We start from the raw sequence: 17,230 nt of genomic DNA, 5'->3' as shown, positions 1-17,230 counted from the left end.
GAGGGTTGGAGACGGGTGGGATAAAATATGCCCAGGAGAATAGGTTCATGTCAATATAAGAACAGCAGTGGGCCATTCAGCCCCCTGTGCCTGTTCCACATTTAATTCAATCATGACTGATCTGTACCTCAACTACATTTACCTAACTTTGATCCATATTCCTTCATACCCTTACCCAACAAATATCTATTGTTCTCAGTCTTGAAAGTAGCAGTTGACCCTCAGAATCCACAGCTTTTAGAGGAGAGATTTACAGATTTCCACTGTCCTTTGCATGAAGCAGTGCTTCCTAACTTCACCCCTGAATGGACTAGCCCTAATTTTAAGATTATGTCCCCTTACTCTAGACTCCCCCACTAGAGGAGATAGGATAGAGAAAAAGAAACTATCAAATCCTTCATTTATTTTAATCGCCTCAATTAGATCGCACTTCATCTTCTATATTCAAGAGAATACAAACCAAGTTCATGTAACCATTCCTCATAAGACTTGGTATGTCATCACAAAAGATGGAAAGGGACACTGCCAACAGTGAATGAGAACATAAGCAGAACTGGGGCAGATATATATACATGTATATATTATTAATCATTGAGTATGTGGCGGTTGGCCCTCTGATGGCTACAGGTCTGTCTCTGTATAACACTGGGGTACAGTACTGATGGGTGCAGGACTGTGTCTGTATAACACTGAGGTACAGTACTGGTAGGTACAGGACTGTGTCTGTATAACACTGGGGTACAGTACTGGTAGGTACAGGACTGTGTCTGTATAACACTGGGGTACAGTACTGGTAGGTACAGGACTGTGTCTGTATAACACTGGGGTACAGTACTGGTAGGTACAGGACTGTGTCTGTATAACACTGGGGTACAGTACTGGTAGGTACAGGACTGTGTCTGTATAACACTGGGGTACAGTACTGGTAGGTCCAGGACTGTGTCTGTATAACACTGGGGTACAGTACTGGTGGGGACAGGTCTGTCAAAGGTATAACACTGGGGTACAGTTCTTGGTACAGGTCTGTCAAAGTATAACACGGGTACAGTACTGGTGGGTACAGGTCTGTCTCTGTATAACACTGGGGTACAGTACTGATAGGTACAGGTCTCTCTCTGTATAACACTGGGGTACAGTACTGGTGGGTACAGGTCTGTCAAAGGTATAACACTGGGGTACAATACTGACAGGTACAAGTCTGTCTCTCTAACACTGGGGTACAGTACTGATGCATAGAGGTCTGTCACTATACATACAACACTGGGGTACTGTACTGATGCATAGAGGTCTGTCACTGTATAACACTGGGGTACTGTACTGATGCATAGAGGTCTGTCACTGTACAACACTGGGGTACTGTACTGATGCATAGAGGTCTGTCACTGTATAACACTGGGGTACTGTACTGATGCATAGAGGTCTGTCACTGTAAAGCTTCAAATATTATTGAGTTCAGTGCCATTTTGTTTCAAACTGGTGCAGCGACGATGCTGTATCTCACAATTTCTTGTGGACTGTATCTTGAAAGGGGTTTGGTGGGTGCAGAATAGATGCATCCACACTGGGGAAAAGAAGAGCATCCAAAGTCAGAGCTCCCTGGATGATTAAAGATGTAGAGATCAAATGAAACAAGAAATTGAGGCTTATGAGAAATGTAGTGTTTCTAATTCAGTAGAGTCACTCTGAATACAGAAAGTACAGAGGAGATCTAAGAAAGAAGTAAAAGAGGTAGCAGGAACGTGTGAGAAAAGATTAGTGGGTAACATAAAAGGGAACATAAAAATCTTTTTTAAAAAAGTAAAAAGGTGTCAAAGGAAGGGTAGGGCCGATTTGGGACCAAAAAGGAGATATTCTTACGGTGGCAGAGGACATGGTTGAGGTATTAAATAAGTACCTTTCATCTGTCACAAAACAAGAGGATACTGCCAGTGTAGCAGTAAAGAAGGAGGTAGTCAGTAAAAAAAAAATGATAAAAGGTTGGCAGCGCTGAAAGTAGAAAAGTCACCAAGTGCAGATGAGATGCGTCATTTGCTGCAGAAGGTCAGGGAGGAAACTATGGAGGCTCTGGCCACAATCGCCCAATCCTCTTTGGATATGAGGTTGGTGCCAGAGATCTGGAGGATTATAAATGTTAAACCCATTCAAAAAAAGGGGAGAGGGATAAACCCGGAAACTACAGACTAGTCAGCCTAATATCAGTGGTAGGAAAACTTTTCGACACATTAACCCAAGACAAAATTAAATGGCATTTGGAAAATATGGGTTATTAAATTAAATTTATGTGTCAGCCGTGGCTCAGTTGGTAGCACTCTGGTGTCTGAGTCACAATGTTCTTGTTTCAAATCCCACTCCAGAACTTAAAGTAACAATCTAGACTGACACTCCCAGTGCAGTACTGCAGGCACTGTCAGAGATGTCATCTTTCAGACATGAAACCGAGACCCAGTCTGCCCTCTCAGATGGATGTAAAAGATCCCATGACGCTATTTCAAAGAGCACGGGAGTTCTCCCCGGTGTCCTGTCCAATATTTATCCATCAATCAACATCACAAAAACAGATTATCTGATTATTACATTCCTGTTTGCGGGATCTTGCTGTGTGCAAAATTAGCTGCCTCATTTCCTACATTACAACAGTGACTACACTTCAAAGTACTTCATGGCTGTAAAGCACTTTGAGACATCTGGTGGTCGTGAAAGGTGCTGCATAAATGCAAGTCTTCTTGTAAATTTTGTGCAGCGTGTTGTTGCAATCTGGAATGCACTGCCTAAAACAGTGGTGGTTGCAGATGCGGTCAATAACTTTTAAAAGAGAATTGGATAAATATTTGAAAAGGAAAAATTTGCAGAGCAAAGGGGAAAGAGCAGCAGTGTGGGACTAATTATATAGCTCTTCGTATAGCCTGCTCTGTGCTGTTTCATTGTATGATTCTTTGAGTACTGTTTATCTCACACACATGGCTATTCCTCCCTGTTGCTCTCTACTTTCAGATGATTTCACGTTGCTGTCTCGAGTGAGGAATAAACCCTATGACGTCTTTGGCTGTTGGTTGAATGAGACGCATTTGATCTCTGGGAACCTGCACTGGATTGGGAACATGACATCTTGCTCAGTGCTGTGGTTAAACAAGGCCTATCAGGTGAGCACATGTTATGACTTTGCTGCCTTACTCCCTTAAGCCTATTCTTCTTTCAAGCTGGAGCCAAAATGTTGATACAAACACTGCAGATGCTAGAACTCTGAAATAAAAACAGAAGGTGCTGGAAACACTCAGCAGGTCTGGCAGCAGCTGTGGAGACAGAAACAGGAGTTAACATTTCAGGTCTGTGATCTTTCACCCAGTTTAGAGGGAAGGTCACAGACCTGAAGCGTTTACTCTGTTTTTCTCTCCACAGATGCTGCCAAACCAGCTGAGTGTTTCTGCCAAAATGTTAATAGTTGGAATACTCAAGTAATTTACTGTGTCTCTCTGATGCCAAATCTAAGGGTTCAGAGATCATCAGAGTGTGAGAGAGAGAGTGTGATCGAGACTAAGCGAGAGACTGTGTCGAAGAGTGGAATGGATTTCACAGAGCAGCACACAGAGAGAGAGTGAGCTAACATGATAGAGACCAAGGGTGAGAAAGTGCATCAGAGAGAGGAATGGGCTTCACAGAGCACCACAGAGAGAGCGTGTGTATAACCGAGACTTAGAGTATGACTGTGTGTCAGGGAGAAAGAGAGAGCGTGTGCGAAAGTATCAAAGTGATGAAGAGAATTACAGAGAGCATAAGAGAAGTGAATTTGTAAATGATTTGGTTGGTAATGGTGTTAATTTATACATTCTCATCCTTGTTTCCAAATCTCTGCATGACCTGGCCCCTCCTATCTCTGTAATTTTCTCCAGCCCTACAATCCTTCGCAATCTCTGCGCTCCTTGATTTCAATAGTTCCACTATTGGTGGCCATGCCTTCAGCTGCCTAGGCCCTAAGGTCTACCCTCCCTAAACCTCTCTGCTTCTCTCTCCTCCTTTAAGATGCTCCTTACAACCTACCTGTTTGACTAAGCTTTTGGTCATCGACACTCTACCCTAATTTCTCCTGATGTGAGTCTGTCAAATTTTGTTTGATTAACTCTCCTGTGAAGCGCCTTGGAACCTTTTACTCTGTTAAAGATGATACATAAATGCACGTTGTTATTTTGTTGTTGATGGGATTATTTAAGCCATACAAAGAAACAGGATCCAGTTGAATTTGAGTTAGCAGATGAGAGTTGGGGCACTTGCACAGTGTTAGTATCCAGGGATGTGGAGGGGAAACCGAAACTATCAGTAGTTTGTGACCACTGTGTGAATTAAAACTGAGTGTGTGTGTGTCTGTCTGTATGTGTGTGCGTGCCTATCTGTATATGGGTGTGTGTGTGTGACTGCCTGTATTTGTGTGTGTATTTCTGTGAGTGTGTCTGTTTGTCTATATCTGTGTGTATGCGTGTCTCTGAGAGTGTGTCTGTGTGTGTGTCTCTGTCTGCATGTGAGTTTGTGTGTGTCTGTGAGTGTGTGTCTCTGTGTCTCTGTGTGTCTGTCTGTGTGAGTGTGTGTGTGTGTCTGTCTGTTTGTATGTGAGTGTGTGTGTCTGTCTGTTTGTATGTGAGTGTGTGTGTCTGTCTGTTTGTATGTGAGTGTGCCTCTTTCTCTGTCTGTGTGTGTCTGCCTGTATGTCTGTGTGTGCGTGTGTGTGTCGGGGGAGGACAGGACTGGGCTCTCCTATAATACCCCTTGTGTTTGAACAGTCTGCTGCCACCCACCATTAAGCCTCAATCATGATATCTACCTGTGAAGTACCAGTACAAGGGAAGGTGGCACCAGCTGCGGAACTCGTATGCGCTCGAGAGTCAGCACCTTCAGGGGAAATTGGAAAATGGAAAGAACAGGATGGATAACATTTCCACACTGATTACACCTGGAATCATAGAATCGCAGAGTCTAGAGGAGGCCATTTGGCCCATTGTGTGTCTGCTGTCTCTTTGAAAGAGTTCACCAATTAATTCCACTCCCTGGCTCTTCCTCCGTAGCTGTGCAATTTCTTCCTGTTCAAACATTTATCCAATTCCCTTTAGGACAGTACATTCCGGATCACAACAACTGGCTTTGTAAAAAAAAAAAAATTCTCCTTATTTCCCCCCTGGTTCTTCTGCCAATTACCTTAAATCTTGTCCTCTGGTTACCAACCCTCCTATCAGAGAAAACAGTTACTCCTTATTTACTCTACAAAAAGCCCCCTATTAAATCTCCTCCTCTGCTATATTGAGAACAACCCCAGCTTCTGCAGTCTCTCCACATAACTGAAGTCCCTCATGCTTGGAACCATTCTAATAAAACTTTTCTGCATCCTCTCTAACGTCGCTATCGTATCTGCTTCCACCACCTCCCCTGGCAGCAAGTTCCAGGCACTCACCACCCTCTGTGTAAAAAACGTGCCTCGCACATCCCCTCTATACTTTGCCCCTCGCACCTTAAACCTATGTCCCCTAGTAACTGACTCTTCCACCCTGGGAAAAAGCTTCTGACTATCCACTCTGTCCATGCCGCTCATAACTTTGTAAACCTCTATCATGTCGCCACTCCACCTCCATCGTTCCAGTGAAAACAATCCGAGTTTTTTCAACTTCTCCTCATAGCTAATGCCCTCCAGACCAGGCAACATCCTGGTAAACCTCCTCTGTACCCTCGCCAAAGCCTCCACGTCCTTCTGGTAGTGTGCTGACCAGAATTGCACGCAATATTCTAAGTGTGGCCTAACTAAGGTTCTGTACAGCTGCAACATGACTTGCCAATTTTTATACTCGATGCCCCGACCGATGAAGGCAAGCATGCCGAATGCCTTCTTGACTACCTTATCCAACTGCGTTGCCCCTTTCAGTGACCTGTGGACCTGTACGCCCAGATCTCTAGTTGTCTGGTATTCGTTGGGCTGTTGCAGTCTCCTGGTGGTTCACTTTGGGTTAAGGACGGTGCTGATATCTTGGATCAGTTCTCATCAGTAGAAAAGTTGTTTTTGCAAAGGCACTCTCTGTTGTAGCCAGTTTCCACTTGTCTCAACAGGGTTCAACTGTGTTGGCTGGAAATGATTTCTCTCTCTCTCTCTGCCTTGCTGGAATTCAAGGTGGCTTTTTGTTGCACTGTGTGGCTGAGGAGAAACCAGACTCTAGTCCTGTCCTGAAAAGACTCCCCCTTTGTTCTTCCAAACGATTATCTTTTAATATGAATTTTACAAGGGTTGGCTTCACCCATGTGGCTCCAGGCTTCAGTCCTAGCTGGACTGTATAATGGCGCCATTATGAGGAGATGAGGGTGGTTCACACTGCATTGTAATGGAGGTTATTGAGAGATGAGAAGTCTGCGAAAGGTCTTGTCTTTTGTATTTGAGTATAGCTCACATCCAGGTGTGATTATCTGTCACATTTCCATGCAGACGGGGCTGAACTGGTTCTCAATCTTAGTAGACACAGATGTGGATTTGAGGGCAAGAGATGCTGAGGGTCATGTGTTTTGTCCTCTGTTTTGTTGCAGCACATTGCCCACTTTTTAAAAGAAACGTCCATTGTTATAACTCTTCAGGTTGAGTTCTGTATTTTCAATTGCTGCACTTTGTGTGAGCATAGCACTTTTTAACAGCCTTCTCAATTTGTCTTCCACCTTCATTTGTGTATATACACCCTCAGGTCTCTCTCTTCCTGCACCCCCTTTAAAATGTACCATTTAGTTCATATTGCCGCCTCATTCTTCCCACTAAAATGTATCACTTCACACTTCTCTGCATTAAATTTCATCCACCACCTGTCTGCCTATTTCACTAGTCTGTTTATGTCTCCCTGAAATCTTACTATCCTTCTCACTGTTTACTACATTTCTGAGTTTTTTATCATCTGCAAACTTTGAAGTTATGTCCTGTATACCCAAGTCCAGATCATTAACATATATCAAAAGAGCAGTGGTCCTCATACTGCCCCCTGGGGAGCACCACTGTATATTTTCCTTCAGTCTGAAAAACAACTGTTCGCAGCACTCTGTTTTCAGTCCCTTAGCCAATATTGTATCCACGCCCCTTTAATCCGATGAACTTCAATTTTGCTAGCTATTATGTGGAACGTCATCAAACTCCTTTTGAAAGTTCGTATACATAACATCAACTGCACCATCTCATCAACAATTCCCTTACTTTATCAAAGAACTCAATCAAGTTAGCCAAACACAATTTGTTTTTAACAAATCCATGCTGGTTTTCATTTATTAACCCACACGCTTCCAAGTGGCAATTAATTTTGTCCTGAATTATTGTGTCTCAGAGTTTCCCCACCACTGACATCAGGCTAGCTGCTCTTATGAGCGGTGCATATAGAGCAAATGGGGAAAAACTGTTGCTTCTGGCAAGCAGACTAGTAACTATAGATCATAGATTTAAAATAATTGGCAAAAGAACTAGGGAATATGAGAAGTTTCTTCACACAAGGGGTTCTTATGATCTTACTTGAAAGAGTGGTGGAATTAGATTTCATTGGAACTTTCAAAAGGCATGTACATGAAGAGGACTAACTTGTACTGTGACGGGGAAAAATCCAGATTGTGGGACTAAATTGGACAGTTCTTTTAAAGAACTGGCACAGACACAACAGACCAAATAGCACCCTTCAATTGCTGTAAGATTCTCTGATTCTAAAGACATTTGTGTTGACTTTTATGTTAGTTGTTAATGTATTTTATTTTATTTTATTTAGAGATATAGCACTGAAACAGGCCCTTCGGCCCACCGAGTCTGTGCCGACCAACAACCGCCCATTTAGACTAACCCTGCAGTAATCCCATAATCCCTATCACCTACCTATACTAGGGGCAATTTATTATGGCCAATTTACCTATCACCTGCAAGTCTTTGGCTGTGGGAGGAAACCGGAGCACCCGGCGAAAACCCACGTGGTCACAGGGAGAACTTGCAAACTCCGCACAGGCAGTACCCAGATTCGAACCCGGGTCGCTGGAGCTGTGAGGCTGCAGTGCTAACTTATACTCTCTCCTTATTACTTTGAATTCTTTGCACTTTCTGTATTTTGCTTGTTTCTCTACTGTATTAGGAACCTGACATTTATCATGAGCCTTTTTTGATTTATTTAAATCTCAATATAAAATCATAGAAATTTACCGCACAAAAGAAGGCCATTTGGCCCCTTTTGCCCGTTTCGGGTGAAAAAGAGCAATCCAGCCTAATCTTAGCTTCCAGTTCTTGGTCCGTGGCCCTGTAGGTTATGGCACTTCAGGTCCATATGCAAGTTTTTTTTTTAAGTGCAATGAGGATTTCTGCCTCTACCACCCTTTAGGCAGTGAGTCCCATCACCAGCCTCCATTTCCTCTCCAAAGTCCTTCAATATGTTATCACCTCCCAAATCTGTTCCCATCTTTCCCAGAACTCAATGTTTAAATCCCATCAATCAGGTTTCTGCCCTTGCCACAGTACCGGAACAGCTTTTATCAATGTCACAAATGACATCCTATGTGATTATAACAAAGGTAAACTGTCCCTCCTCATCCTTCCTTCTCAACATGTCTGTAGCCTTTGACATGTTTGACCACACCATTCCCCTCCAACGCCTCTGTACTGTCATCCAGCTGGGTGGGACTGCTTTCACCTGGTTCCATTCTTATCTGTCTAATCGCAGCCAGAAAATCTCTTGCAATGGCTTCTCTTCCTGCTCCTGCACTGTTATCTCTGGCATCCCCCAAGGATCTATCCTTTCCCCCCTCCTATTTTGCATCTACATGCTGCCCCTTGGCGACATCATTCCAAAGCATAGCATTAGCGCTGGGTGTCATCAGCATACATGTGAAAACAATCTCGCCACCACCTCTCTCGATGACTCCATTGTTGCTAAATTATCAGACTGCTTATCCGACATCCAGTACTGAATGAGCAGAAATTTCCTCCAATTAAATATTGGGAAGACTGTTGTATTCAGTCCACGCTCCAAACTACGTTCCCTAGCTACTGACTCCATCCCTCTCCCTGGCAGCAGTCCGAGATTAAGCCAGTCTGTTTGCCACCTTGGTGTTACACTTGACCCCAAGATGAGCTTCTGACCTCATATTTGTGCCATCGTTAAGACCACCTATTTCCATTTCCCTAATATCGCCCCACGTCGCCCCTGTCTCAGCTCATCTGCTGCTGAAACCCACATTCACCCCTTTGTTACCTCTAGACTTGACTATTCCAGTGCACTCCTGGCTGGTCTCCCACAATCGAATCTCTGTAAACTTGAGATCTTCCTAAACTCTGCTGCCTGTGTGTTAACTTTCACCCAATGTCTTGATTTTAAAATTCTCATCCTTTTTTTCAAATCCCGCTATGGCCTCGCCCCTCCCTATTTCTGTAATCTCTTCCAGCCTGACAACCCTCCAAGATATCTGCGTTCCTCTAATTCTGCCTGTTGTGCATCCCTGATTTTAATTGCTCCACTATTGGTGGCCTCGCCTTCAGTTGCCGAGGCCCCAAGCTCTGGAATGCTCTCCTTACACCTCTCTGCCACTCCACCTCATTTTCCTCCTTTAAGACCCTCCTTAAAACTTACCTCTTTGATCAAGCTATTAGTCATCAGATGTAATACCTCCTTCTGTGGCTCGGTGTCATACTTTGTTTTATAATGCTCCTGTAAAGCGCCTTGGGGCGTTTTATTCTATGAAAGACACTATATAAGTATGAGTTATTGTTGTTGAGTTCCAGATCCCCACCACCCTCTGGGTGAAATATTTCTCCTTAACTCCCCTCTAATCCTTCTGCCAATTACTTTAAATCTGTGCCCCTTCATTATTGACCCCTCTGTTAACAGAAATAGGTCCTTCCTATCCACCCTATCTAGGCTCCTCATAATTTTATACACTTCAATTAAATCTCCCCTCTATTCCAAAGAAAACAACCCCAGCGTATTCAGTGTTTCCTCATAACTGAAATTGTCCATTCCTGTCAACATCTCTGCACACTCTTCAGTGCAATCACATTCTTCCTTTAATATGGTGACCAGAACTGTATGCAGTACTCTAGCTGTGGTCTATCTAGTGTTTTATACAGTTCTGACATAAACCTCCCTGCTCTTATTTTCAGTGCCTTAGCTAATAGAGGAAAGTATGCCGTATGCTTTCTGAATCACCTTATCTACCTGTCCCGGCACCTTCAGGAATCTGCGAGCGTGCAGTCCAAGTCCCTTTGTTAGGACATAGGACATAGGAAGATAGGAACAGGAGTAGGCCATTCAGCCCCTTGAGCCTGTCCCGCCATTCAGTGAGGTCATGGCTGATCCGCGGCCTTACTCCATATATCTGCCTTTGGCCCATATCCCTTAATATCTTTGCTTAGCAAAAATCTATCTATCTCAGATTTAAAATTAACAACTGCTCTAGCTTCAACTGCTGTTTGTGGCCGAGAGTTCCAAACGTCTACCACCCTTTGCGTGAAGAAGTGCTTCCTAACATCTCTCCTGAATGGTCTGCTCCTAATTTTTAGACTATGCCCCCTAGTTTTTGAATCTCCAACCAGTGGAAATAGTTTATCTTTATCTAGCCTGTCTTTTCCTGTTAATATCTTGAAGACTTCAATCAGATCACCCCCTAACCTTCTAAATACTAGCGAAAACAGGCCTTATTTGTGTAATCTCTCCTCGTAACTTAACCCCTGTAGTCCAGGTATCATTCTTGTAAACCTACGTTGCACTCCCTCCAAGGCCAATATATCCTTCCTAAGATGTGGTGCCCAGAACTGCTCACAGTACTCCAAGTGGGGTCTAACCAGGGTTTTGTACAGCTGCAGCATAACCCCTGTGTCTTTATACTCCAGTCCTCTAGATATAAAGGCTAGCATTCCATTAGCCTTTTTGATTATTTTCTGCACTTGTTCATGGCATTTTAAAGATCTATGCACCTGAACCCCCAAGACTCTTTGGATATCCACTGTACTTAACCTCTTCCCATTTAGAAAGTACCCTGCTCTATCCTTTTTTGGTCCAAAATGGATAATCTCACACTTGCCCGCATTGAAATCCATCTGCCACAGTTTTGTCCACTCACCTAGTCTGTCAATATGTCTGCAATTTTATGCTATCATCTTGACTGTCTACAATGCCGTCTAACTTTGTATCATCAGTAAATTTGGATATATGACTTACTATGCCATCATCCAAGTCGTTAATGAATAATGTGAATAATTGAGGCCCCAACACACATCCCTGCAGGACACCACTAGTTACATCCTGCCAATCGGAGTACTTACCCATTATCCCCACTCTCTGTCGCCAACCACTCAACCTACTTCCTAACCATGTCAATAATTTTCCCTCAGCTCCATGGGCTTCTACCTTAGTTTACAGTCTTTTATGTGGGACTTTATCAAATGCCTTCTGGAAGTCCATATAAATAACATCCATAGACATTCCCCTGTCCACAACCTTAGTCACCTCTTCAAAAAATTCAATGAGATTTGTCAGGCATGACCTTCCCGTCATGAATCCATGCTGGCTGTCCCTGATTAACTGAAATTTTTCTAGGTGTTCAGTCACCCTATCCTTGATTATAGACTCCAGCAACTTCCCCACCACAGATGTCAGGCTAACTGGTCTGTAATTTCCTTAGTTCCCCCTTTCACCCGTCTTTAAAAGTGAAGTGACATGTGCAACTTTCCAATCCAGAGGGACCACTCCTGAATCTAGGGAACTCTGAAAGACTATAGTTAGGGCATCTACAATGTGCTCCCCTACTTCCTTTAACACCCTCAGATGGAAACCGTCAGGCCCTGGGGATTTCTCACTCTTTAGTTCCATTAATTTCCTTGTTACTGATGTTTTACTTACATTAATTGTATTAAGTTCCTGTCCCTATCGGCTATTAATTTTTTTGGGACTTCGGGCAAGTTATCCTCCTTTTCAACTGTAAATACTGAGGCAAAGTAATTGTTCAACATGTCTGCCATTTCCCCATTATCAATGACAATATCTCCATTTTCAGCTTTTAGTGGGACTACATTGTTCTTGACCACCCACTTTCCCTTTATGTAACTATAAAATTTCTTCTTATTGATTTTGATGTCCCTTGCAAGTTCCTTTCATAATCGCTTTTAGTAGCTCTTATAAGCTGCTTTGTGACCCTTTGCTGGTCTTTGTATCGATCCCATTTGGCCAGATCTGTGCTGCGTTTTGCATTTTTGTAAGCCCTTTCTTTTAGTTTTATGCTATCCCTAATCTCTTTAGTTGTCCATTGGCTGTTTTTTCTGTGAAGTGGAGCTTTTTCCTCTCTGGGGTATGTACTTGCTCTGTATTTCATTAAATGTTTCTTTAAATATTCTCAACTGCTCTTCAGTCGTTTGACCCGTTAACAGATCTACCCAGTTTACCGTGGACAGTCTCTGTCTCATCCCAGTAAAGTCAGCCTTACCCAAGTCTAACATTCTAGTAGCTGATTCGTGCTTTTCACTTTCAAACGTTACCTTGAATTCAATCATGTTGTGATAACTATTTAGAGTTATAGAGTCGTACAGCATAGAAACAGGCCCTTCGGCCTAACGTGTCCATGCCGACCATAATGCCTATCTATACTAATCCCACCTGCCTGCATTAATTCCATATCCCTCTATGCCTTGCTCATTCAAGTACCTGTCCAGATGCCTCTTAAATGTCGCTACTGTTCCTGCCTCCACCACCTCCTCAGGCAGCTCATTCCAGATACTCACTATTCTTTGTGTGAAAAATTTACCCCTTTGCTCCCCTTTAAACCTCCTCCCTCTCACCTTAAATCTATGCCCTTTAGTTTTAGTCACCCCTACCATGGGAAACAGACTCTAGCTATCGACCCTATCTATGCCTCTCATAATTTGATATGCCTCTATCATGTCCCCTGTCAGCCTCCTTTGCTCCAGGGAAAACAGACCCAGCCTATCCAATCACTCTTTATAACTCAAGCCCTCCAAACCAGGCAACATCTTTGTGAATCTTTTCTGCACCCTCTCTAGCTTAATCACATCTTTCCTGTAGTGCGGCCACCAGAACTGCACACAGTACTCCAAATGCGGCCTAATCAACGTTATGTACAACTGTAACATGACGTCCCAACTCTTGTACTCAGTGCTTCGGCCGATGAAGGCAAGCATGCCATACGCTTTCTTCACCACCCTGTCTACCTGTGTTGCCACTTTCAGGGAACTATGTACTTGCACCCCAAGATCTCTCTGCTCAACCACACTCCCCAGGGCCCTGCCATTCACTGTATATGTCCTGCCCTGGTTTAACTTCCCAAAATGTATCACTTCACACTTGTCTGCGTTAAATTCCATTTGCCACTCCCTTGCCCACTTTCCCAGTTGATCTATATCCTGTTGTAACCTTAGACAACCTTCTTCACTGTCCACTATACCACCAATTTTGGTGTCATCTGCAAACTTATTAATCATGCCCCTTACATTCACATCCAAGTCATTAATATATATGACAAACAACCCTGAGGCACACCACTGGTCACTGGCCTCCAATCTGAAAAACAACCCTCCACTCCCACCCTCTGCCTCCTATCACCAAGCCAATTTTGTATCCAATTTGCTAGCTTACTCACCCTGGATCCCATGTATTCGAACCTTCTGGACCAGCCTACCATGCGGGACCTTATCAAAGGTCTTGCTAAAGTCCATGTAGACAACGTCCATTGCCCTGCCCTCGTCAGTCCTCTTGGTCACCTCCTCGAAAAACTCAAATCAAATTCGTGACACATGATTTCCCACGCACAAAGCCATGCTGACTATCCCTAATCAGACCATGCCTTTCCTGGTGCATATGAATCCTGTTTCTCAGAGTCCCTTCCAATAACTTTCCCACCACTGATGTCAGGCTCACCGGCCTATAGTTCCCTGGCTTATCCCTGCTGCCCTTCTTAAATAAAGGCACAACATTAGCTATCCTCCAGTCTTCCGGTACCTCACCCGTGGCTAACAATGATACAAAAATCTCTGCCAGGGCCCCAGCAATCTCCTCCCTTGCTTCCCATAGCATCCTAGGATACACCTGGTCAGGCCCTGGGGATTTATCCACCTTAATGCGCTTCAAAACCTCCAACACTTCCTCCTTTGTAATGTTGATATGCTCCAGGATATCGGTGTTCCCTCCCTTGAACTCACTAGCTTCCATGACCTTCTCCATGGTAAATACGGACGAGAAGTATTCATTTAAGACCTCGCCCATTTCCCGTGGCTCCACACACAGATTGCCACACTGATCTTTAAGGGGACCTTGCTACCTTTTTACTCTTAATATACTTATAGAATCTTTTAGGATTCTCCTTTATCTTATCTGCCAGGAAAATTTCATGGCCCCTTTTCGCCCTCCTAATTTCCTTCTTAAGTGTAGTCCTATATCCCTTATACTCCTCGAGGGACTCGCTCGATCCCAGCTGCCTATACCTGACATATGCCTCCTTCTTTGTCCTGTCCAGGCCCTCAATATCCCTTGTCAACCAAGGTTCCCTAAACTTCCCAGCCTTGCCCTTCCATCTAACAGGAACATGCCGGCCCTGAACTCTTCCTATCTCACTTTTAAAAGCTTCTCACTTGCCAAACGTCCCTTTACCTGTAAACAGCCTCTCCCATTCAACTTTTGAGAGTTCCTGTCTGATGCCAGCGAAATTAGCCTTCCCCCCCATTTAGAACTTCAACCTGAAGACCAGTCCTATCCTTTTCCATTGGGCGGCACAGTGGTTAGCACCGCAGCCTCACAGCTCCAGCAACCCGGGTTCAATTCTGGGTACTGCCTGTGCGGAGTTTGCAAGTTCTCCCTGTGACCGCGTGGGTTTTCGCTGGGTGCTCCGGTTTCCTCCCACAGCCAAAGACTTGCAGGTTAATAGGTAAATTGGCCATTATAAATTGCCCCTGGTATTCGTAGGTGGTAGGGGAATATAGGGAAGGTGGGGATGTGGTAGGAATATGGGATTCGTGTAGGATTAGTATAAATGGGTGGTTGATGGTCAGCACAGACTCGGTGGGCCGAAGGGCCTGTTCCAGTGCTGTATCTCTAAATAAATAAATAACTATTTTGAAGCTAATAGAGTTATGGTCACTGGTCCCAAAGTGCTCCCTCACTGACACATCAACCACCTGCCCATCCTCATTTCCTAAGAGGAGGTTGAACATTTGATAAATGTTCACGCACAGTTAGGCTACAAATTAAATTTGGCTCATTACTCATAACTAAATCTAATATTGCCTGTCCCCTTGTAACATCTGGAACATATTGCGGCAGGAAACTATTCCGGACACATTCCAGAAATTCACTACCTTTCTGACCGGTGCTAGTCTGCCTCTCCCAATCTATGTGTAAGTTAAAATCCCCCATAAATACTACTCTGCCTTTGTTACACACTCACCTAATTTGTGCATTTATACAATCTAACACCTCAGAACTGCTACCAGGGGGTCTATACACAACACCCATTAGAGTTTTAGATCCTTTTCTGTTCCTCAATTCCACCAATAAGGTCTCCACTGGATGCTTTCCCCTCATTATATCCTCCCTCACCAATGAGGTGATATTATTTCTAATCAGTAAGGCTACTCCACCCCCTCTGCCATTTTCCCTGTCCCTCCTGTAAACTTTATAACCAGGTATATTTAGTTCCCAGTCCCGACCATCCTGCAGCCACGTCTCCACAATGGCCACCACATCATAATCTTCCATTTGAATTTGCGCCTGCAGCTTATCTAGTTTATTCCTTACATTCCGTGCATTTGTATATATTGTTCCTCTATAAATCTCAGTATCCGACCATTTATTGTGTATTCCATTGCCTTGTTCACCCTCCCCAAATGCATTACCTCACTTCTTTGGATTGAATTCCATTTGCCATTTTTCTGCCCACCTGACCAATCCAATGCTATCTTGCTGAAGTCTGCAGCTTTCATCCTCGCTTTCATCCTCACTTTCAGCCAATTTTTGTGTAAGATGATGGAGTATAAAAGCTGATGAATTCCAGTAAAAATTGATGTCTTTGCCCATCAAAGTCATTCCCATTGAACTGTCAGATATGATAGGTGTAAATTTGTTGATGCAAGTATAATATTTGACCTCACCTTTTCATCAGCAGTGGGTGAACAGTTGTTTTTCAGACTGGAGGACGGTATACAGTGGGGTTCCCCAGGGGTCAGTGTTGGCAACCCTGCTTTTCTTAATGACCTGGACTTGGGTGTACAGGGCACAGTTTCCAAATTTACAGATCTCCCAAAACTTGGAAGTATTGTGGATAGTGATAGACTTCAAGAGGGCATAGGCTGGTGGAATGGGTGGACACGTTGCAGATTAAAATTAACGCAGAGAAGTGTGAAGTGATACGTTTTGGTAGGAAGAACGACGGCAGGCAGAATAAAATAAAGGATACAATTCTAAAGGGGTTCAGAAGCAGAGACCTGGGGGTATATGTGCATAAATTGCTGAAGGTGGCAGGGCAGGTTGAGAAAGTGATAAAAAGACATACAGAATCCTGGGCTTTATAATAGAGGCATAGAGTACAAAAGCAAGGAAGTTATGGTGAACCTTTATAAAACACTGGTTCAACCTCAATTGGAGGAAGGATGTGAAGCTTTTAGAGAGGGTGCAGAAGGTTTTGTGAAAATGGTTCCAGGGATGAGGGACTTTGGTTATTTGGATATATTGGAGAAGCTTATGGAAGTGAAGGTTGAGAGGAGATTTGACAAAGGTGCTCAAAATCATGAGGGGTCTGGACAGAGTAGATAGAGAGAAACTGTTCCCATCAGCGGAAGGGTCGAGAACCAGAGAGCACAGATTTAAGGTGATCGGCACAAAAACCAACGGCAACATGAGGAAAATCTTTTTTCCACAGTGAGTGGTTAGAATCTGGGATGCACTCCCTCAGAGTGTGGTGGAGGCAGCTGAAGAGAAAAATAATTGCATGTCTCCGGGGAAAGTAGGACTAACTGAGTTATTCTTGCAGAGAGCTGGCATGGATAGGATGGGCTGAATGGCCTCCTGTGTTGTAACCATGATTCATGGGAATATGTCTGATCTATACCCACTCTATCTCCTCTTTGAAGGCCTCCCATTGCTCATTTACTGTTTTACCTGCCAATCTTTGATTCCAATCCATCTGGGCCAAATTGCTTTCCAGTCTACTTAAGTTACTTCCAGTTAAAGATTTGATAGCTCCTGATAACTGATGTATGTATCTG

At 43.7% G+C, this 17,230-nt stretch overlaps 1 protein-coding gene across 1 annotated transcript in view; it reads left to right on the top strand.

Moving 5' to 3' along the window:
* The window catches only part of fbxw5 (F-box and WD repeat domain containing 5), a 123,749-nt gene that overhangs the window by 83,555 nt on the left and 22,964 nt on the right, over positions 1–17,230 (top strand). The window contains exon 5 of the mRNA XM_068012836.1: positions 2,992–3,140. Coding sequence (XP_067868937.1) covers positions 2,992–3,140 — 149 coding nt within the window. The remainder of the gene's footprint in view (positions 1–2,991; positions 3,141–17,230) is intronic.

This window comes from Heterodontus francisci, chromosome 32 (assembly GCF_036365525.1).
Source record: "Heterodontus francisci isolate sHetFra1 chromosome 32, sHetFra1.hap1, whole genome shotgun sequence".
In the NCBI taxonomy this organism is placed as follows: Eukaryota; Metazoa; Chordata; class Chondrichthyes; order Heterodontiformes; family Heterodontidae; genus Heterodontus; species Heterodontus francisci.
Note: the sequence above shows the minus strand (reverse complement) of the source record. Positions and strands in the feature narration are given on the sequence as shown.